The sequence below is a fragment of the Tachyglossus aculeatus genome, chromosome 18 (assembly GCF_015852505.1).
Source record: "Tachyglossus aculeatus isolate mTacAcu1 chromosome 18, mTacAcu1.pri, whole genome shotgun sequence".
Taxonomy (NCBI): domain Eukaryota; kingdom Metazoa; phylum Chordata; class Mammalia; order Monotremata; family Tachyglossidae; genus Tachyglossus; species Tachyglossus aculeatus.
In genome coordinates, this window is record NC_052083.1 from 32,116,025 (window position 1) to 32,139,448 (window position 23,424).

General features: G+C 45.1%; 1 protein-coding gene across 5 annotated transcripts in view; it reads right to left on the reverse strand.

Moving 5' to 3' along the window:
- Positions 1-450: 450 nt before the first annotated feature.
- The window catches only part of PDE9A (phosphodiesterase 9A), a 68,546-nt gene continuing 45,572 nt past the window's right edge, over positions 451-23,424 (reverse strand). For 4 of the 5 annotated variants that reach the window (XM_038760412.1, XM_038760414.1, XM_038760415.1 and 1 more), the window contains 12 exons: positions 19,060-19,141; positions 17,805-17,879; positions 13,737-13,823; positions 12,275-12,379; positions 11,240-11,322; positions 9,741-9,897; positions 7,549-7,662; positions 5,618-5,722; positions 3,617-3,745; positions 2,831-2,926; positions 953-1,037; positions 455-663 (listed from right to left, as the gene is read on the reverse strand). In XM_038760412.1, coding sequence (XP_038616340.1) covers positions 650-663; positions 953-1,037; positions 2,831-2,926; positions 3,617-3,745; positions 5,618-5,722; positions 7,549-7,662; positions 9,741-9,897; positions 11,240-11,322; positions 12,275-12,379; positions 13,737-13,823; positions 17,805-17,879; positions 19,060-19,141 — 1,132 coding nt within the window. In that variant the 3' untranslated portion in view covers positions 455-649. Of the gene's footprint in view, positions 664-952; positions 1,038-2,830; positions 2,927-3,616; positions 3,746-5,617; positions 5,723-7,548; positions 7,663-9,740; positions 9,898-11,239; positions 11,323-12,274; positions 12,380-13,736; positions 13,824-17,804; positions 17,880-19,059; positions 19,142-23,424 lie in introns of all 5 variants that reach the window. The other variant, XM_038760413.1, reaches the window with a different exon arrangement.

Below are 23,424 nucleotides of genomic sequence, written 5' to 3' on the forward strand. Positions count from 1 at the left end.
CCAACTTAGACTGTGAGCCCCATGTGGGAGAGGAACTTTATCTGACCTGATTACCCTGTGTGGAGAACAGTGCTTGACCACACTAAGCACTTAACAAACACAATGTTAATAATTAAAGAGAAAATCATCTCTACAGGAGACTCCATCAGCCCTAGGAGAATCTCATCATCTGTAGCAGCATCTTCAAGGACAAAGGGCATCTATGTACCAATACATTCATGGCTGCACATAATGTGGTCTTGCTTCTTATATAGCTGCATACAATTCCTCACCCATCTTTTACATCATCACACCTATTATTTCCCCCCTCTCACATCCAATACTGTACTTACACCTATTATCCCACTAATATATTCCATGAAAGAGCATTTTTTTTCCCAGGGATGTACTCTGAAAACACTTGTTTGAAATAGAGGGCAGTTACTCTATATTTAAGAAATATTGTAGTCATTTCTGTATAAGAATATATTATTTAGAAGACAGTTTAAAAATAAAAAAAATCTGTACATCATCATGAATTCCTTCTTTTTGGCATTAGTGAAACATGGTCTTAGAAAACATGGTCAGGTAGCCACAGATCTTCTAGGCCGGAGATTCTCATGTTTGGCTCCACCAGTAAACAGAAAAGTTCAAGAGCCTTCAGTTTTCTTCAGGCGTAGCCTGCTTGGAAGAGGGAAAACAGATTCTGTTTATGCTGGCAAAATAAACTCAGAGGATTACTTAGATCGTTCAAAATTACCGATTCCGGTCTAGGCAAAGAAAGCCAACTTTTCTCTGTCCAATGAACCACATACCAAAGAGGTTTCACTAGGATGCGACAACACAAAAGCAGGTTTAAATAGAAAGCTTCCAGGCTTAATGATTTTTCTACCTGCAGAGTAGGTTGGGGATATTGAAACCCCCTCAATGCTGAATATATAAATCTGCAGTAATCCACTAAGTAGCCCAGTACCTTCAGACTTTTTTTTAATCTCCGTGGTCCTTTCTATTGATTTCTCAGTATTTCCAGATGTCACATCCTCATTCTTCTGCTGCAACTAAAACAAAAACAAATTGGCTCGTGAATTTTCAGAAAGCCCCAATAGATTGTTTGCTAACTGTTCTAAGAGGCTACCTGACTCCAGAATATGGCAGTCTGTGACTATGAAAGTGTTTTGCATGCTCAACACATCTGTTTCTGTGCTTTTCATGGACAAATCACCCCTATATCAAGGCTACACGTTTCTCTATCTGCTGAACTGTGCGTCAGTGATCCGAATCTGCCTGCTGTTGTTTCATGGGATTTTTGAAATCATGGGCTCCATGGGTTCTTGCATTTCTGTAACAACTGCACCTTTATTTGGGGTGGGGGGTGAGTTTACAGTGCTGGTCTAATCATTCACACCAGTTTGAAGGTAAGAGGTCAATTCTGTCCTGGTTGTCTCCTTGCCTCTATCTGGTTAATCTTTCCTCTGCCTCCCATTCCCAAACTGTGGGAAGGTCTCAGGCTCTATTCTGGGCCCCTCTCTCTTCTTCAATTTACACCCACATCCTTAGCGGGCTCAACAGCTCCCAAGGCTTCAACTACCACCTCTATGCAGATGATTCCCAAATCTATCACGCTTACATTGACCTTTCTCCTTCTCTGCAGTCTCGCATTTCCTCCTGCCTCCAGGATATCTCTATTTGGATATCCTTCCGGCACTTGAAGCTTAATATATCTAAAACTGAATTTCCCATTTTCCCTCACCAGATTCTTTATTCCACTTGACTTTCTCATCACTTTCAACCAACACCATCACCCTCCCTGTCTCTTAAGCCCATAACCTTGCCATTATCTTTGACTCCTCCTACACCTTCAACCCCGCAACATTTCCAAAATTAATTACTTCCTCTCTATCCAAATGACCTGGTCAAGGTACTTGTCATTTCCCAGCCACCAGTCTGTGCCCTCTCCAACCCATACGTCATTATTTTGCTTAGATTGTTTTTCTAAAATGTGACATTGCCCAAGTCTCCCCACTCCTCAGAAACCCCCAACAATTGCTCATTGCTCTCTGCATCAAACAGAAACTCCTGAATATTGGCTTTAAAGTACTCAATCAGCTCTCCCTCTTACTTATCCACCTATCTCTCACTACATCCCAACCCACAATCATCATTCCTCTCTCATCTCTCCCTCCATGATGTCTTGCTCCCACCATTCGTAGTCACAGCCAATAGACCACAACACTCTTCATTGTAAAGCTCCTCTGAGATCATCTCTCCCCAACAAGATTTTCAAGGATCTAATTATGGTATTTGGTATTTAAGTGCTTACTATGGATCAAGCACTGTTCTAAGATCTGGGTTAGATACAAGTTAATTGTTTTGGCCCAGTCCCTGTCCCACGGGGGGCTCACAGTCCAACTAGGACCTAGGCTCAAGGGTTGGGGTAATTGCCTTGACTAGCCCTGCCCTAGGGCCAACTTGACTGCATTATATACAGTGTCTTGTAGTGCATATTTACAGGTGACTGTCTTAATAGACTGTTGTTTACAGAGGTATTGGCTGGGTTTGCCCAAAATAAGTACAGTGTAGTTGGAATTCCTGGGTTTTAATCCCATTTCCACCACTTGTCTGCTGTGGGACATTGGGCAAATCACTTAACTTCTCATTTGTAAAATGGGGATTAAGACTGTGAGCCCCACGTGGGACATGGGCTGATTAGCTTGTGTCTTCCCCAGCACTTAGTTGAGTGCCTGGCACACATTAAGCACATAGCAAATACCATTTAAAAAAAAATGACTGGGAGGACTGGATAGGTGGTGGTTTTTTAAACCTAGTTGTAGTATGAGGAAGAGAGTTTTACCTCTTTCATGGCATCATCTATTTGTTTTAATTCCTCATAACGATCTCTAGATTCCCAAAGAGGCTGAAGCATTGCTTCTTCAACAGCAGGGAAGAGCTGGATGGGATAGAGAAAGTGGTACAATTCTGAAGGGCTCTTAAAACAATAAAAGCGATTAGAAGAATGTGTGCTTTTTACTCTGTATAGGTTTTAAAGGATGAAACCAGAATAAATAAAATGGTGTTTATAAACACAGATCCCCAAGTAAATAGTGAAAACTCCATGAAACTCTAAAGCCAGGCTGGAGGACTCTGAACTCTGAGCTTTGGAGTCAGGCTAGTATTCCAGGGAAAGCTATGGAGGGAGCCATCTGGACCCTAAAAATCTCTTTCCTGTGGAATCACTGGCTCCTGGGACAAGTTTCACTGGCCAGTAGCTGCCCCACAAATCTGGCAAAATGTTAAAAGTGGGAATGATGTAAACAGGAGAACACAAGATCCACACGTGAGTTAAGGGCCTTCATAGAGAGTGCCAGAAAGGTAGTTGGACAGTGAAGATGGCAGTGACTATCAGGGCAACTGCCCTCTGGGTCCTGGCACTACAGCACAGCACTGGCAGTCTGCTGTGGCCAACGGACATGAAAGGCTCCTGCCTCAGCATGTTTTGAACCTCTGCCTGCTTGCTTGTTTGTGACACTCGGTGCCCGACTGGGACTGGCAGGGAAGAGGGGAGAGCAAATGGTGCTGGCCAAACCATTAGCGTGCTCTGTGGGAGGACCAATGGTCACAGGAGGTGGCAGAGTGGTACCTTCGTTACTGTTTCAAACATCGGGATCAGGACAAACTTGATGAAGCCGATCTGAGCGGTAGCCTTGGTCACTTTATCCCGGTCCATGAAAGGTGCCACTGGAAGCCCTTCCGTCTTCTCACGGTCACTCTGGAGGCACATTTGGTAGACAGTGAGTTTCATTAAAATGGTAACAGAACTATCACAGAAACAACAAGAGATGCAGGTTGCATCAATTCAACTATTTCAGAAAGAACTGTATGAAAGAAAGAAAGAATGAGCAGGTATAGTTCCTTAAAGTAATGATAATAAATGATTACAAAACCCTCACAGGATTAAAGAACCTTTGCTGGTGAAGAATGATAGATATGACGACTATGGCATTAAGCACTTATTACGTGAGCAGTATTGTACTAATCATTGGGGTAGAAACATAGTCCTTGTCCCACCTGGGGCTCCCTGTCTAAGCAGGAGGGAGAACAAGTATCGAGACCCCATTTTACAGGTGAGAAAACTGAGGCACAGAGAAAGAAGCTGCGACTTGCCCAACAGGAAAGTAGTAGAGTTGGGACCAGAACCCCAGTTTCCTGACTCCTGGTCCTTTGCTCTTTCCACTAGCCTTGCTGCCTCCCCTAATAAGTGAGCATAATGAGTAGTAATGGTGATAATCATTCATATGTTGTCATTTAATGCGCATGTTTAGTGCATGAGAATGTAGTTATTGAAAGCAGTACTGCCAATAAGTCTATCCTTGGAAATAGAGCTAAAGTTGATCCACATTTTTAGGTCTCATCTTCTTGCTTTTCAAAATATTTAGGTTTTAAAACAAATCTCTTGACCCTGGCAAAATACAAAAAGAAGAAATGACAAACTTTTGCTTTCTCTTTGGTCCTCTGGGTATCTGCTCTCTAGAGCTCTTGGTGCGGCCACTGTCGATGTATGAATTTACGGGAACCCAGAGGGGCGGAGGAGCAGTTTGCATGGGCACGAATGTTGCTGGAGGTTTGGTTTCATTGGGCACATCTTCGATTTACAACCTAAGTGATCTCTGTGGAGTGGGGCGGGGGACTGGCAGAGAACTACCTGAACATCCTCCAAGGAAAGGCATTTGTAAGGGACACATTACTTGGAAAAGAGCACCTTGAAAATTAGAGAAGAGCAGAGATCTTCATAAGTATGGAAAGTCATTATGAAGCTGAGGAATGACTTCAAGGCTTTGATAGTTATTTTAAGGGAGATGTGATAAGTTGCTCCTTTTCTCTTGCTCAACCCTCAGTAGAGGAAAGGGCTTCAAATGCAGCCGGAGAGCCTTAGGTGGGATAGAAGGAGGAACTTTCTGATCATAACGATGGATGTACACAGGAAAGGTACCAAGAGCCAGTTAAGGAATATCCTTTTCTGAAGATCTCTAAGCCTAGTCAGTGTTCATCTTGGCACAGCTTTGACAGAGCAAGAAGATTAGGCTGATTAAACGGCTATGGTTTTTATTTTTTCCCATGATATTTTCCTTCGGATGAAAACTAGCTGGCAGCCCCCTATTAAAATTGAGTGCTTTTCCTTTTCTTCTGTCCATATCTTTGGGTCAGATGAAGTGATTAGCATCTCAAACCTCCACTCATCATCATCATTATTTGAATTTACCCCACTGAGCTCTGACACAGCCTTGCCCTGCTGAGCTCCGTCACTTAGCCAGGCTCTATTTGCCTCACTGTCGTTCCTGCCTTGTGACCCTGCCCCAATTTAGTCAACAGGTCTGCTCACAAAGATGCCAATTAGCGGGCGCAGGTTGCAACCCCACCACATTGGCATTCTGGGGAGTTGCCCGTGTCTCTGATGTCACCAATTAGAATCCATTTCATTTCTAGCAGATGAGTGCGATGAATGACTCTTATAACCCCATGAAATTGGCTCCTCTTCACTTGCGGAGACGGAGAATTTCCGAGTCAACTTCAGCAGACACCTCTCTCACCACTCACATTTTTAACCGGGCTGATGACTAGGACGTGTTTCGACCCTTCTTACCTGCATAAAATATTCTTCTAACAAGCAGTCCACCCAAGGTTCTGCTACTTCTGTTGGCCGGACCTCATTAGAGATATCGCAACATTTGATCAACACCATCTTCAGCTGAAAGAGGGAAAATGTTTTGCAAAGATGAAGACGACGTAGTGCCCACTGACTTGACTCCAGTCAACCCCCCTTTTCCTATCTCAACTAATGCAACTAATGGAAGCTGGAAGGAACCCTCAAGGTGCACAGCGGTTAGTGTCTTCCTCAAACAGCCACAAGATCTGAACACCCAGAGAGGTCTTAATTTGGTCGGAGTGTGGGAGGTGTCCATCTCTGGGGCATCTGGAGCCTGTACGTTTTCCTGGCTGCCCTCATCCCATCACTCTGCGGGAGGGCACCGTCTCTTCGAGGGTTGCGGGCAATGGAGTCGATGAGCTGAAATGACTCACTGAGCTGGGCATCGAACTCATTGGAGTCTTGTGAATCACATCCACATGTCTCTCTCTGGCTGTCCCACCACACTGCCCCTCTGGCATTTTCTTCACATTTGAAAAACCCTCTGGGGTGGAGTTTCCTTCAGAGTAAATGCCCTTAGTTAGGCACAAAAGCACTTCTTTTGTCAGTGTTCCTCCCTTGGACTGGCATAAACCTGCAGCAATTACCTGAACAAATGAGACATATGGCCTCTCTGCCTCTGAGGCCTCCTCCCATTACTGTCTGAATTGCTAAGGGTAAAATCTGTTTCTTGGGCCTGAATTGCTCAGGTAATTGCATCAGCCTCTGTTTGCCTTTGCCTGGTCCCTGGGGGGTTGGCTTGTTTTTATTCTTAGATAAATGTTTGGCTCCTTAAGTCCCTGCCAGGCTATGGGCATAGATGATTTGGTTTGAATTGAACCACCAGTTTTCAGGAGCAGAGCACCCAACTGGTGCCTGTAACTGGTGGGGGAGGTTGGAGAGTTCAACTTCCCACATATGATGCTTAGTGCTCTGCACACAGTAAGTGCTCAATAAATATGATTGATGATGATGATGGGATGCAGCCTAGAGCCTACCCAGAAAGAATGGGCCCAACTGGGTTTTCCTAACAAGTGGAGTAGAAAGATGCAGGAGGGGGGATGAAAAGACCCCTTCTCTACAGTCAGGACCAGAGCAGTACAGAACCAGGCTTGGGTTTCACTGAGGGGGGCTGCTTTGTACCTTCTTGTTTTGGGTGCAACTTGGATAATTGCTCTACCTACTTTCCTCTCTCAGCCATTTATTTATTGAGCGCTTACAGTGGGCAGAGCACTGTACTTAGCACTTGGGAGAGTATAATACAATAGAGTTGGTTGACACTCCCTCTAACCTGGGGGAGCTTCCCATCCAGTCATGGATGAGCTTGAGGCCGAAGAGGGGACCAGGCAAGAAGAGGAGTCTGTGGGAAACCCTCCATCCACAACCAGGAGGGTTTTGTCTGTGGTTCCAATCCCCCCTGACTATATGACTTTACAGCCTCCTCCCAGAGAATCCTCCTGGCTTCGGCTGACTGGAGGGTTGGAGCGAAGGTAGCCCTGTGTTCTCTAAATTTGATCCTTAAAAGCTAAAGGCATTTTCCTGAATAACAGATACGTTAATGTGGATATTTGGGTTGGATAATAGCCAATCTGCCCTCAACTCTGAAATGTGACTGCTAAAGTATACATGTACATCCATTTCTCTCAACTTGATCCCATAAAATGACCCAGATCTCAACTGCCAAAGCCCTTTTCAGTGCCAAGAAAACCTCCTGTTCTTGAGAAAAAAACTTTTAAATGACTCGGTTTTCACCTGCAGGCAGCAAGTTAGTGTTCTCTACCACTCCTTCATAAGCATGTTTTTTAAATTTCCACTTGTACCATTTCCCGGCTGATCCCTATTAACTATGCTAGTCCCTGAACGGTGCTAATTTGGGCAAACCCACTTACACAGGTCATATGCTCCTCGTTTGTGTAGTCAAAGTTTTCCAATTTTTCTTTGAAAGTGTCCAGGATTTCTGCATGTCTTGCCATGTCAGTGGCCAGGATTAAGGTAATCATCCCCTAAAAAATGGAGACAATTCATGAACATGAATTGATGAAATCAGGGCAATGACTGCCTCTTTAAGACTACGCCTAATTCTCAAACGAGTATTTTTCCCAGCGTTCAGTATAATGTTTTACACACAGTAGGTGCTTAAATGCCATACTACTATTTTCCCTTCCTCCCTCAGCATACCCACAAGGAAGGGCTGGGGAGCTGGTATGGTTTGTAACGGGGAGAGAGGGACCTAAAGCATTACTCAAGGACAGTTTGGGGTGAGAGGAAGCGGAGCAGGAAACAGAAGAGTGGCAGCCCTAGACTTCATCATCAATCGTCTTTATTGAGCGCTTACTGTGTGCAGAGCACTGTACTAAGCGCTTGGGAAGTACAAATTGGCAACATATAGAGACAGTCCCTACCCAACAGTGGGCTCACAGTCTAAAAGGGGGAGACAGAGAACAAAACCAAACATACTAACAAAATAAAATAAATAGAATAGATATGTACAAGTAAAATAAATAAATAACTTAGAGACATAGAGGCAGAAGACTGTGGGAGGAGCAGTCTAGCTTTCTAGCTCTCTGTTCTGGCCACTGTTGCCAGCAAGCAAGGCGGGGCAGCTCAAGAAAGATCATCATCATCATCATCATCATCAATCGTATTTATTGAGCGCTTACTGTGTGCAGAGCACTGTACTAAGCGCTTGGGAAGAACAAGTTGGCAACATATAGAGACAGTCCCTACCCAACAGTGGGCTCACAGTCTAAAAGGGGGAGACAGAGAACAAAACCAAACATACTAACAAAATAAAATAAATGGAATAGATATGTACAAGTAAAATAAATAGAGTAATAAATATGTACAAACATATATACATATATACAGGTGCTGTGGGGAAGGGAAGGAGGTAAGATGGGGGGATGGAGAGGGGGACGAGGGGGAGAGGAAGGAAGGGGCTCAGTCTGGGAAGGCCTCCTGGAGGAGGTGAGCTCTCAGTAGGGCCTTGAAGGGAGGAAGAGAGCTAGCTTGGCGGATGGGCAGAGGGAGGGCATTCCAGGCCAGGGGGATGACGTGGGCCGGGGGTCGATGGCGGGACAGGCGAGAACGAGGTACGGTGAGGAGATTAGCAGCAGAGGAGCGGAGGGTGCGGGGTGGGCTGTAGAAGGAGAGAAGGGAGGTGAGGTAGGAGGGGGCGAGGTGATGGACAGCCTTGAAGCCCAGGGTGAGGAGTTTCTGCCTGATGCGCAGATTGATTGGTAGCCACTGGAGATTTTTGAGGAGGGGAGTAATATGCCCAGATCATTTCTGGACAAAGATAACCCGGGCAGCAGCATGAAGTATGGATTGAAGTGGGGAGAGACACGAGAAAGATGGAGAGCCACTCTAGAAATGACCAGAGCTTTCCAGGTCCTGAGATGGAAAATCCTCCCAGGAAGAGATTTAACAGCGGCCAGCCGCCCCATCCGTGGCAAGTCAACTGCTTAGTACAGTTCACTGCACACAGAGGTGCTCAATGCCAGTATTATTAATAATGCGGGGGAAATCCAGAGGTGTGCTACCAATGGGTCTCCCAAGCACTCTGCACACAGTAAGCGCTCAAATATCGATTGATTGTGCTGCCCCTTGCTTTGAGCCCTTCCTTTACTGCTGACAAAAGCACCATGGTAACCACCGCCTTCTCTCCCACCACCAAGGGTCTCTGCTCCTAGCAGGCTCTGTGCAAGCCACACAGGGATAACACTTGCGCGCACATAGCTAAAACAGAACTCCTTGTCTTGCCATCCGGTCCCTGTCCTCCCCCTGACTTTCCCATCACTGTAGACACCACCACCGTCCTTCCTGTCTCACATGCCTGTAGCCTTGGCGTTGTCCTCGGCTCCTCTCATTCAACCCACATATTCAATCCATCTTGAAATCCTGTCAGTTCACCTTCACAACCCCGCTAATATCCGCCCTTCCCTCCCCATCCAAACTGTACTAAGTGCTGAGGTAAGTACAAGACAGTAAGGTCAGAGAGTCCCTGTGCCCCATGAGGATCACAGTCTAAGGGGAATCAGGTCACCTAACTCCAGGCACACTAGGCCGCGCTCCTTCTTACCTGTCTGATCTGTTTGAATTCGTCTGGCTTGATGTGGCAGAAAATGTTGCATTCGGGTTGAGCTATGATTTGGAAAGCTACAGCACAGTGATGGTTCTCCAGAGGTGAAATGTCATTGTAACGCACTGCGAGTTCTGTGCGTGCATTGATCTGGTAACTGGAGGAGAGATATGAGAGGAAGAGAAGAGGGGAGGAGAGGGAGAGAGAAAAAAGAAAGAAAGAATTCAGAGCTCTGTCCTTTAGCATACCTCTAGATGCCAGAGAAACAACCTACGGGTTATGGCAGGGAAGAACTGTGGCTTTACTGACAAGTTGTAAGCTTGTGGTGGGCAGGGAATGTGTCTGCTTGTTGTTGTATTGTACTCTCCCAAGTGCTTAGTACAGTGCGTTGCACACAGTAAGTGCTCAGTAAATATAATTGAAAGAAAAGGTGTAGGAGAAGAAAACACCCATCATGTCAACCTTTACCCTGCTTTTCAGAATTCTTAAAATGGAATTCCCCATGCATGAGAAATTGTGAACGTTGAGTATCTCACTTTTATTCCCTTTCTCTGAGTGTCTCTCTTTGTGTCTCTCGCTCTCCTTCCTTCCTCCTCGCACTCTCTCTCTCCATCTGTAAATATGCATAATGTCACAGTCTGAGCCTCTGAATCATTCCTGAGCTTTGAGGGAAAACACTATACTTCCATACTTCAAAAATCGCCAAATTGTCAACGTTTTTGGATCAAACTACATTAAGCGCTCAAGTCAAACACTCCATTAGGTAGCCCATGAATGTGTCTTCTTGCGTGCCAGGGTGAAATGGGGAAGGTAGAGTACTAATTTTTACAAATCCCTTAAAGGGGTATTTTCCAGCCATCACTTTTTTAATTCCTGAAAGTAGAAATCTGATGCATGTAAACATGGTGTTCACATACATTGAGGCACAATATGATGTGCACTTGTAGTTCTGCACCAATATTGAGCTCATATAGGATTTTACTGAGCTATGTATTTACTCCCTGCTCTATGGAACTGAGGAAGTGGTGGGGTAAGGTTTCAGGGTAGCCAGATTTTGGCCCTTGAAAAACTGAACATTTGAGCCAAGGTAGTTGGCTGTTTTGTTAGTTGGTCAACCAGTAGTACTTGCTGAGTGCCTATACTGTGTGCAGAGCACTGTTAATAAACACTTGGGAGAATAAAAGGGAGTTAAAAGAAGACAGGATTTCTGTTCTCAAGGTGCCGGTGATTTAGCAGAGGAGAGGGATATAAAATAACACATAGGAAAAGAATGGAAATGTGGATGAGAAAGTGCTTAGAGTACGTAAGTCAATCTGTATAGAAATGCTATGCATTAGTGTGGAGAAGGTGGTTGAGAAATTTTTCCACAACTTGCTACCTGTCTGAAGCTTTACTTTTGAGCTGCCTTCAGCATGGGAAAAGGGCTGTTTGGACCTGAACTGTGTGCTATTTGCTTGCCTGATAATTTGAGAGAAAAATAAAAATTACTGTGGACATACGTATTGTTATACCCCGGGTGATCCAGATCATGGCAGATGGAGGCTGTCATCAGGATTAGAATATCCATTTGGGAAAACTTTTCCTGCATTAGGAAAAAAAAAACAGGAAATGACCTCTAGTTTTACACTGTGTTTAATAAATATTGCTGATAACCTTACACTTTGGTCACTCACTGCATTTGGGGCAGGTTGTGGTGTTTTAGTGGGGAATGTGTTAGATCAAATTCTGGGTGAGCTTTCCTATTCACTATGGCTCTGATGGGTTGTGAAGGTGGAGTAGAAAAATCTGATTTAGCTGGGAGATCCTTAGAAGTTGAGAGGCTTCTGGGGGCACCGTTGGTAGTGAATTGAAAAGGCCCAGGTTTCATATTTGTGCTGTTGTCGCCCAGGCAGTTGAGAGGAAGTTGATCCTGAAAGTTTCCCTTGCCTTCGTGCTTCTGAAAACTCCAAGCCCTGGGCTCTGCCTTGTCCAGTTTGTGGCTTGGGGATGGACAGACTGGTTGCTTGCTCAGCCCTGGGCCATTCCTAGGCTGGTCTGGCTCCCCCAGGGTTGAAGCTGGCACTAGTCTGGGAGGTCACACTCACCCATCCTGGGGGCTTGGACTAGTTTTGGTAGTCCTCTGACTCTCGGAATATCCCAGGGAGACGGGGTTCTGTCTCTCTTTTCTTTCCCCTCATCCTCCAACCAAGGTTCAGGACTCAGCATCAAGTGGGGGTATCGCCTTAGCGCCTTCAGGCCTGCAGACTCCCCATGGTGGAAGAGAGAGACTGGAATCAAATCACTCTTTCCCAGTCTTAGGGCCAACAGTGACCTTCGCTGTGGAACCCGGGGAAGCTATGACTTAAAAGTTGGGGAAATTCCTTGGGAAAACAGGAAGGGAGGACACAGTCCTCTCCCTCAAGACACTCTGGGTCTCGGTGCCATTCCTCTGGCTACTCCACAGATAGCCTGCTCTTCAGTGAGGGGCGGTGAGCCAGAGGGGCAGGGTTGGTAGCCAGAGGGTATGCCCGGCATGGAAGGAGACTACGACCCACCTGGAGATGGCAGAGGGAGATCATACTGTACATCATCTGGGTCACACAGAAGCAGTGTCGAAAGTTGTGGAACGGGTTGTTTCTGTAGTTGTCGTGGATGCAGAGCTGCCAAGAGGGGGATCAAGGGTGAGTTAAATCATCTGGATGACCCCTGCCAGACTGTAAGCTCCTTGCGGGCAGGGAACTCTTGCTTCCATTCATACATCATGCTCAGTGGAATCTCAATAAATACCATTACTACTACTACTACTGCTGCCCTTCTGAATGAGGGCTAGCTGGCATTCTGAATGCCTCTTTCTCTCCTTTCCCTCTCTACTTTTACAGTTCTGTATCTGACGTTTTAAAATCTAACAAATCCTCATACTTTTAACACACATCAAACCCTTCCAGGAGCCAGGGGAGGATGTCTGTGGAAAAGATTAAGGAACAGCAGCCTCAGGCTAGTTAAGATGCTGGGCCTGGGCCTTTCAGCAAGCCAGTGGTGGAACTGGCCCACAGTCCACCAGCTCATGCGGCCTCCCTCAAACTAAATAACATAGCACTCTCCCTCGGTCTCTTTCATTCTTGGGGCTCATTAAATAATAATGATGGCATTTATTAAGCGCTTACTGTGTGCAGAGCACTGTTGGGAGAACACATTGGGCAGGGCTGTAATTTGAGGGAATTGCAAGGTTTGGTGCAACTTCTCTGCCCTCTTTTCCAGTGCAATTCCATTCCATTGCACTTGAGCTACTCGGGATGTTCCCTGTCTCGTTCTGTCTCAAAACATTCTTCAGGCTCATTTTCACTTTTGGCCAATTCAGAATCTGGAGACTGGGAGTTTTATATCTTTGTTTTCCTCTAACGGGGGCATACACAGGGACTGTTTCTGATTTGATCGTATCGTGTCTGCCCCAGAGGTTAGCACATAATTGTGGTATTTCCTAAGTACTTACTATCGTTATGAGGGTTGCAGCTGAGGCTCCTGTTATCAAACACTCCCTAACAGTGTTCAAGCCAGTACATGTAATGAAAACACACGTTATGGCAGAACGTTACAGCAGTTGAATGTTTCAGGATGCCTGATATCAAGTCTGCAAAATACACCGTGCTGGGAGCTTGGTTTTTTCAGTCAAGTAATTTAGGTGAAAATCCTTTAGTCAGCATTTGTGAAAGCAACCTGCATGTTTACAATCTTGGGTGCACAGTCCTGAATTTTACTTATATGACTTCGGGTACAAATTGCTGAAGATACTCTAAAGGAGAAGTCAGGGAAATGATGAGGGATAGATGAGATCTGTCATTCTTGTGCATATCAGATCTCTGAAACATGGCCATATGAATTTATTGCACTGGATACCACCTGTGGTTTTTTTTGTTTTGTGTTTTAAGAAGTTCCATTCATTAGAAAAAAACAGACCTTCACTGCCATTGGGCCTTAGATGAGTTATTTTTCAAGACAAATAATGGTTTTGCTGCTTACCAACCATCTCTTCAGTGTGATGGGGTTGATGTTGAAATCTCTGACCAAGCCGAGATCATGGTACATATGTTCTAAACAGCTCAGCATCTGGAATTTGAAAAGAGACAGATTTTTTTTCTGACTGGTCAATCTCACAAACATCTAATGCCAGGCCTTCAGTTCTGTGCTGGCATCCTCCAGCTGCTCAGTATTTTTTATGTGAAAGGCCACTCAGCAATGAACTTGCATCTGTGACTTGTAGGCATTTGGTATTCACCCCACCCTTAACTCCACAGCACTTAGAATAATAATCGTGGTATTTGTTAAGCATTTACTATGTGCCAGGCACTGTACTGTACTGTAGAGAAGCAGTAGGGCTTTTAGTGGCAGGAGCATGGGAGGCAGAGGTTGTGACTTCTAATCCCAGCCCTGCCACTTATCAGCTGTGTGACTTTGGGCAAGTCACTTTACTTCTCCGTGCCGCAGTTACCTCATCTGCAAAATGGGGATTAAGACTGTGAGCCCCACGTGGGGCAACCTGATTATTATTATTATTATTATGTGGCAGAGCTAGGGCTAGAACCCAGGTCACCTGACTCCCCATCCCACGTTCTTTCCACTAGACCATGCCTACTTAGGGCCTAGCCTGTGCTGCAGCACCTGGAAGAATACCAGTGTCAATTTCACTTGGTGAAAGAGGATGCTTGCAGAATGCTGCTGTTAGGAGGCATGGTACAAAGTCTGTCTGCACATATGCTTTGCTCTGTGCACAGGCCTTGGGCTGCTTCTTGGGGCCAGGACATAAGTTTCTACATAAGCTGCTTCCTTAACAAGCTCAAAAGGGCTGCACACAAACACAGACTGCTCTTTTTGTTCTGCATGTTGAAGCAAGTGTAGCTGATTCTTAAAGGGCATTGGGTTTTCAGGGCAAGAAAGTCTCCAGACCTGCTATTACCTCGTTCAATTTCTTCTGTCATTGCCACCCATTTTTTTTTAATTTTTTAATTATTTTACTGCATAGCACAGCTTTGATCAGGAGAACAGGTGCCAACTCTTCGTTCTGGGCAAGTGGGTAGGTCCTCCTCGCTACCTTCAGTAAGTCGTGTTTATTGAGTGTCTACTGGGTGCAGAGAACTGTACTAAGTGCTTGGGAAAGTACAGTACAGTGGAGTTGGTAAACATTCATTCAGTTGTATTTATTGAGCGCTTACTGTGTGCAGAGCACTGTACTAAGCGCTTGGGAAGTACAAGTTGGTAACATCCCTGTCCACAAGCACCCCAGCCTTCTCCCCTGAGCTCTACCCCTAGACAATTTGGGCTGATAAAGCCATGGGGAGGGAAGAAGGGAAAGTGCAAGCTACTGTTCAACTGATGCCTCTGGGGTCAGAATTAATGCTGGTCCCTGTGATCCGATGAAGTTGATGCCCTTCATCATGGACATTGTTTTCCAGTGGCCCTGCTGATGGACACTGGCACTCACTGCCACTAATTCCAGGCTGGGTTTGCACTTAGCGCTCCTTGGGAGTTGAAGAATGAGCACACTTGGTCTCTACCCATAGGTGAATTGAGAGAGGGATAGAGTGGGAGAAAAAGTGTTCCTGTTAGGGAATGAGGAAAACACCATGCTTGAAACATCAATCCATTTGGAAATTGGCATTAGTCCCATTTGACCCCTAAGACTTAGGTCTCGCTGAACTAAATTAGAAATTATATATTATGAATTATTTAGAATTATTAGAAAAAAACAGACCTTCACTGCCATTGGGCCTTAGATGAGTTATTTTTCAAGACAAATAATGGTTTTGCTGCTTACCGTTATTGCAAATAATGAATGAATATTAATAAATGAATAAATGAATGACTTATTTGCATTAATGTCTGTCTTCCCATTTAGACTGTGTAAGCTCGTTGTGGGTGGGGAATGTCTGCCAATTCTTTTGTATTGTGCTCTCCCAGGCGCCTAGTACTCTGTACATAGTAAGCGCTTAAATATGATTGACTGAACTTTCGCACATCATATCCCAGAGTACTGTCAACTGCTTGGCACACTGAGTTGATGAGTAGTTTTTGTGACGTGCAATGGGTTTTCTTTCTCCAGAATATGAAAATTTAGACCAAAGCAGTTAGGGTCTAGGGATTACTTCCTCACCGCTGGGGAAAATTTCCCTTACACCAAGCTAATAGGTACCGCTTCCGGAATAAGGCTCTGGAAACTCTCCCTTATGCTTCTGTCGTACTTCCCAAGTTCCGATACAATGCATTGCACTCAGCGTGCGTTCAATAGATACCATAGTACTACATGGTCCCTCTAGGAAATGGGACTGTGGGCAGCCCAGAGGGTCTATGTGATGTCAATACATCACAGGAAATACCAAGTGCTTACTCTGTTTGGAGCACTGTATTAACTAAGCACTGGGGAAAAATAAAATAGTTAGGTGTGACCCTTGCCCACAAGGAGCTTACAGTCTAGTGGGGGAGAAATGCAATAAGTGCCTTACTCTCTAGAGTAGTCAATTCCTGCGTTTAATTAAGGAAAGACTATGTGTGACTTTGGGCAAGTTACTTAACTTCTCTGTGCCTCAGTTACCTCATCTGTAAAATGGGGATTATGACTGTGATCCTCCTGTGGGACAACCTGATCACCTTGTGACCTCCCCAGCACTTAGAACAGTGTTTTGCACATAGTAAGTGCTTAATAAATGCCATTATTATTATCATTATCAACTGTACTGAGCACCTACTGCATGCAAAACACTGTACTAAGCATTTGGGAGAGCATAATAGAGCTGGTAGACATGATCCCTGCCCTCAAAAGGTTTCAAATATTAACACAGTTCTTTGGATTTAATTTCATTACATTCATCTCTTTCAACCCTAATTGCAACTCTTTGATTCAAAATCATGAAGAGTGCAGACAGGGCAAATTTAGAATTGTTGTTCACCACGTCCTACGTCACGGCTACCAGTTGCACAGAAACTTGAAGATGGTGAGTTCATAATAAACAAGGTGGAAAATATTTCCCATAATGGGTGGGCATATGAAATTCGTGCAGGCAGAATATACCAGTGCTTAGAACAGTGCTTTGCACATAGTAAGCGCTTAATAAATGCCATTATTATTATTATTATTATTATTCCAGAAGAGTTGACAATACAGTCATGGAGGTGAAGCCCATCAATGGGTTTTTAAAGGGACAGTTAGGGGTGTGTGACAAAAATATTAGGGATTTAAGAAGGCCCGAAAGCCCAGATGATCAGCCCATGGTAGGTGATGAGAGGAAAGTAATCATGAGAAAGGCCATCCTTGCACAGTTCCTCCTAACACTCTGCTGCCTCTGGCAGATACAATGCTGCTGTATCAATCCATCAGTGTATTTATTGAGCACTTACAATGTGCAGAGCACTGAACTAAGCGCTCGGGACAGTACAATGCAACAGAATTAGCGGACACATTCCCTATCCATAACAAGCTTACAGTCTAGAGGATCGCTGATCTGTCCTACTGACACTGCTTATGTTTATAAATCAAAAATACAAAGTTGAAAATAGAAACCTTGGAGCATAAAGAGGGAAAGAAATTTCATGAGGACAAAGGAAACACAGTTTTTTCCAGCAAAGCTGTCTTCGCACTGCTCATTAGATACCTAGTTATAGAATTGAAATAGGCTTTTCTGAGGGCACCAATACTCCCATGTGATATCAAGTGCAAGCGTGTATGTATCATTCATTCATTCATTCATTCATTCAATGGTATTTATTGAGCACTTACTGTGTGCAGAGCACTGTACTAAGCGCTTGGGAAGTACAAATCGGCAAACATATAGAGACGGTCCCTACCCAACAATGGGCTCATTCATTCATTCATTCATTCAATTGTATTCATTGAGCGCTTACTGTGTGCAGAGCACTGTACTAAGCGCTGGGGAAGTACAAATCAGCAAACATATAGAGACGGTCCCTACACCCAACAATGGGCTCATTCATTCATTCATTCATTCAATTGTACTTCCCAAGCGCTTAGTCCAGTGCTCTGCACACAGTAAGCGCCCAGCAAATACAATTGAATGAATTCATACACAGCACCCTTACCTCATTGGGTTCCCAAAGCCAGACGTCAAACGTTGGCTTCCTGAGAGCTTCTATGGTCTCCTGAGAGAGCAGGTACTGAGGGCAAAAGAGGAGTGCAGTGTTAAATACGGTGGGTCTCGCCTGCCCGTGATTTCTGGGGGGGATAATTCTGTGAGATGCAAACTCCCTACCTCCTATCGGTTGGACGATCAAATTTGGAATAAATACCCCAGGTTCTACGATTCCCAGTCCTACTCTCTTTCTGCTAAGAAGCAGCATTGCCTAGGGGATAGAGCACAACCTGGGAGTCAGAAGGACCTGTGTTCTACCACTTGTCTGCTGTGTGACCTTGGACAAGTCACTTAACTTCCCCATGCCTCAGTTACCTCATCTCTAAAATGGGGATTAAGATGGTGAGCCCCATACAGGACAAGGACTGTGTCCAACCTGACAAACTTGTATCTACCCCAGTGCTTAGAACAGTGCCTGGCACACAGTAAGTGCTTAAAAAATACCATAACTCCCCCCCGCCCCCCCTCAAAACGACAACACAGATTGGCCTGATATTGAGAACAAAACTGGATCTCGATGCTGGTGTTGGAAACCCACACCCCAGTTGGTTTGGGATGGATTGTCTAAATTTGTTTCAGTCCCATCTTGGGCTGGGCAGTCTTATTCTGGACAAGAGCCACCTTCTGATTCTGTTCTCTGAAGGAAAAATTTATGGGCTGTAATTTTAGAGATGAAATCTTTTCCAAAGCTCTGAGCGGTTCTTCAGTGGGGCCAGCCAACACACAGCCCAAACCTCTTAGTCTCTCTGCCTCTCAGAGGTGCTAAGTCTGGCACCACGACCACCCACCTAGAAAACTTTTCTGGACGTGCATTTAGTGGTTTGGAAGGATTTCATTCACGCTAGTGGAGCAGAGGCAAAATGAGGGTGTGATTATCTGGGCAGTTATCATGGAGGCTTACCCCTATGGGATGCAGTCACAGAACCCCGGCTCCCTCTATAACAGTCTTCCCATCTACTCCCTTGCAGGGACTGTGCCCAACCAGTTTAATGTGGATCTTTCCCAGTGCTCATAGTAAGCGCTTAATAAGTACCATTATTTTTATTATTTAGCCTGGGGCACCTCCAAAGGAGATGGCCTAGTTCCACCATAGCAGCCGAAGGTCCCCTGGGAAGTAACTAGCCTTTGAGTGGGCAGATCCCGATGAGGGAATCCTGCTGCGGTCAGTGGGAGATGCAAGCCCATTGCCTCGCTCTGTGTTTTACCTTTGGATAGGTTGGGATGTCTCGTCGGGGTGTCAGCTTCTTGCTGGTTTCCAGAAAGCTGTACTTACAGGGACAGTTAGTCCTAAAAAAGCAGAAAAAAGAACTCAGACCTCGGTCTTACTAAAGGTTCAGTCATCTTTCCGAGCAAATGCAGGAATTCTAAGCCCCGATGTAGTAATAATAATAATAATGGCATTTATTAAGCGCTTACTATGTGCAAAGCACTGTTCTAAGCGCTGGGGGGATACAAGGTGATCGGGTTGTCCCACGTGGGGCTCACAGTCTTAATCCCCATTTTCCAGATGAGGGAACTGAGGCCCAGAGAAGTGAAGTGACTTATAATAATAATAATAATGGCATTTATTAAGCACTTACTATGTGCAAAGCACTGTTCTAAGCGCCAGGTAGGCTACAAGGTTGTCCCACGTGGGGCTCACAGTCAATCCCCATTTTACAGATGAGGTAACTGAGGCACAGAGAAGTTAAGTGACTTGCCCAAAGTCACACAAGCTGACAAGTGGCGGAGTTGGGATTTGAACCCATGACCTCTGACTCCAAAGCCCAGGCTCTTTCCACTGAGCCATGCTGCTTCTCTGGTTCACAGAAGTGAAGCGACTTGCCCAAGGTCGCCCAGCAGACGAGTGGCAGAGGCAGGATGAGAACCCATGACCTCTGACCCCCAAGCTCAGGCTCTTGCCACTGAGCCACACTGCTTCTCTGGTTCAGAGAAGTGAAGCGACTTGCCCAAAGTCACCCAACTGCCAGGACCTGAGCCCCCTGTCAGACAGGAACTATGTCCAATATGAATACCATGTATCTACCCCAGCACTTAGCATGTAGTCAGCACTTAATGAATACCATAACTACTCATTATTGTGGCTTTTCTGGACCTATCACACTGTTCCTTCTAGAAAAACATAATGGCCGTATACCGTTTAAGCACTTCGATACTCATCCCAGCCCCACTGCACTAAATATCCTTATACTTGAGTATTTCCCTTATCTGTAACTTATTTTAATGTCTGAGATCCCCTGTAGACTGTAAGTTCCTTGTAAGCAGGGATTCTATTGTATGGTTTGTTCCCAAGCGCCTAGTACAGCACTGTGCACGCAGTAAGCACTCAATAAATACCATTGATTGACGTTTCAAAACAGTCAAAGCTAAAGTAAGTGGACTGGGATTCAGTTTGTTGGTATAATAATAATAGTTATTATTATTAATAATAGTTATTATTAATAATAGTTATTAATAATAATAATTGTATTTGTTAAGTGTTTAATGGTATTTGTTAAGTGCTTACTATATGCCAAGCACTGTTCTAAGCACTGGGGGAGATACAAGGTTATCAGGTTGTCCCAGGTGGGGCTCACAGTCTTAATCCCCATTTTACAGATGAGGTGACAGAGGCCCAGAGAAGTTAAGTGACTTGCCCAAAGTCACACAGCTGACAAGTGGCGGAGCTGGGATTAGAACACACGACCTCTGGCTCCCAAGCCCGGGCTCTCTGCACTAAGCCAACTTGTACTTCCCAAGCGCTTAGTACGGTGCTCTGCACACAGTAAGCGCTCAATAAATATGATTAATGATGATGATGATGATGACTAAGCCATGCTACTTCTCAAGTGTGTGCTATGTGTCTACTATGTGTCAAGCACTGGGTTGGATACAAGCAAATTGGGTTGAACATAGTCCCTGCCCCATGTGGGGCTCAGTCTCAATCTGCTTAACTCAGTGGGTACCAGAGAAGCAGCGTGGCTCAGTGGAAAGAGCACGGGCTTTGGAGTCATGGGTCATGGGTTCAAATCCCGGCTCCACCAACTGTCAGCTGTGTGACTTTGGGCAAGTCACTTCACTTCTCTGGGCCTCAGTTACCTCATCTGTAAAATGGGGATTAAAACTGTGAGCCCCCAGTGGGACAACCTGATCACCTTGTAACCTCCCTGGTGCTTAGAACAGTGCTTTGCACATATTATTATTATTATTATTATTACCTTTGTCTCTGTCCTGATGCAGATAGAGGGTACTATGGTTGGGGAGAGAGGAAAGGGAGAATTCTTACAACATTCAGCTTTAGGTGCCCCTGGAATCACAGTGGATTCTTGTGGTCACCCCAGAATTGTAAATCAGTGTGGCCTAATGGAAAGAACAGGAGACCAGGAATCTCGGCTCTGCCACTAGCCTGCACTGTGACTTCGGATAAGTCACTTAACCGCTGCAGACCTCAGTTTCCTCATCTGTAAAATGGGGGATGTTAGAGTGTGAGCCCTGTGGGAGACAGGGGCTGGATCCAAGCTGAATACCCTGTATCTCAGGGCATATTTAAGTTCCTTAATAAATGCCATTATCATTATTATTATTATTATTATTATTATTATTCTAGTCAAGACGAGTTTAAATGTGCAAGTTGTGGAGGTAGATAGATGCCTTATCGTTGCATCATCCTGGTCTGGAGCTGCCTGAAAGGTCCAGTTCTAAGTTGATCCTCCTGTCTTGAAGGAACAAGACCCCTGCTCTGCTTCTTCGCAGAGGGATCACATGGGACTGTAGAAGGGGACGGGGGCTGTCTGGAGCCCAGAAAGCACCTCCCTGGCAGCTAGTACAGTACTCTCTGCATAGTAAGTGCTCAGTAAATATCATTGATTGACTGATTGGTTGATTCTGAGCTTTAGGGAGACGTTTTCACCCTGGAGGAAAACTGAGAGTGTTTTGTAAGCCAAAAGCTTAAGGGCTGGGCCCAGATCTTCTCCAAGATGCAGGGCCTGACTCAAAACAAAGTTGAAAGATGCTAACCTCTTTTGTGTCCCAGTTAATTGTAAGATCTCCAAGGCCTCTGACCGCCCGCAAGATTTGCTGAGGCAGAGTTCTAAAGTGCTCCTGGGGTCTGAAGAGCCAGCACAGTTTAACAGCCTGGCAACCAGATGACAGGTTTTAGATAATAATAATAATGGTATTTGTTAAGTGTTTACTATAATGGTATTTGTTAAGTGCTTACTATGTGCCAAGCACTGTTCTAAGCACTGGGGGAGATACGAGGTTATCAGACTGTGAGCCCAGTGTTGGGTAGGGACTGTCTCTATATGTTGCCAATTTGTACTTCCCAAGCGCTTAGTACAGTGCTCTGCACATAGTAAGCGCTCAATAAATACGATTGATGATGATGACAGAGGTTGCTGAGAGGTTCCTGGCAAACATCTAGCCCCAAATGAACAAAATAGGACGTTCCACTACTGTCTGAGCCACCATCCTGGGGTACAGCTTTCACATTTATAGGGTAAGCGCTCAATAAATACTATCGAATGAATGAATTTACAGGGAGAATTAGAAAAAGGCTGAATGTGATGCAGTACCTCTGCCTTCGAAGAGTTCTCCGGGGTTCAGTATGGGCATTATCTCTCCTTTCAGGTTTGAGATCTCCACAGCTGTGGCCATGCTGTCGGCCCCACGCTTTGGAGTCATTTGTTTGCTTAGCAACTCAGGGGAACGGCTGTTCTGATAGCAAGTCGACCCTGGCCTCTGCTCGAAGGCTGGGCCTCAGTTACCAAGGGAACAGCCAGTTACCCCTAACAACGGCGCAGCCCTCTCAGGGATCCTCTTCTGCTCTTGTTTTTATTTTTGTTTCCATTTTAAGGCTGCCCTCACCTTGGGCTGGAGTGAAAAGTGCAGAGGTTTCTAGGGGGAGAGTAAAACCTGGTGTCTTTCCCTCCTCTGGTAGATGGAACTCTTGTGCCTCCTGGGGTGGAGAGGAGATGGTGATAATTGTGGTATCTGTTCAGTCCTTGTTTTTGTGCTAAACATTGGGGTGAATTCAGTACAATCATATCTGAGGCATCCCTACTTGACATAGCTCACATAAGGCTGAGGAAGAAGAGGTGTTTTAATCCCTGTTTTGTGGATGAGGCACAGAGTAGTCAAGTGACTTGCTCAAGGTCACACAGTAGGGAAGTAGCATGTCTGATTTCCAATCCTGTGCTCTTTCCACTAAACTATGCTGGGGTGGAAGGACTTATTTTGGTGGGACTGAGAACCAGTCTAAAGATAGGCCAAGAACCCTGTTATCAATAAAAACCCATAACAAGAAGCCCTTAGTATAGTTCTCTGCACAGGGTAAGTGTTCAATAAGGTACCATAGATTGATTGACTGACAAAAAACTCCAGGCCTTGGTGTTGAGAGGAGTTGCTCAGATACGCTGTTGTTGAAATGTCTTTCTCCCTCCCCACAATTCGGATTTGTGCCCAGGAGTGGCTTGATGAAAATGGGAATTGGGAGAAAATAAATATTCCTCCTCCTACCCACTCCCCAGGTTTTGTGATGCCTTCTTTATTGTAGAATCCTATTCATTTGTCTTTCCACACTCTGGCAAGCA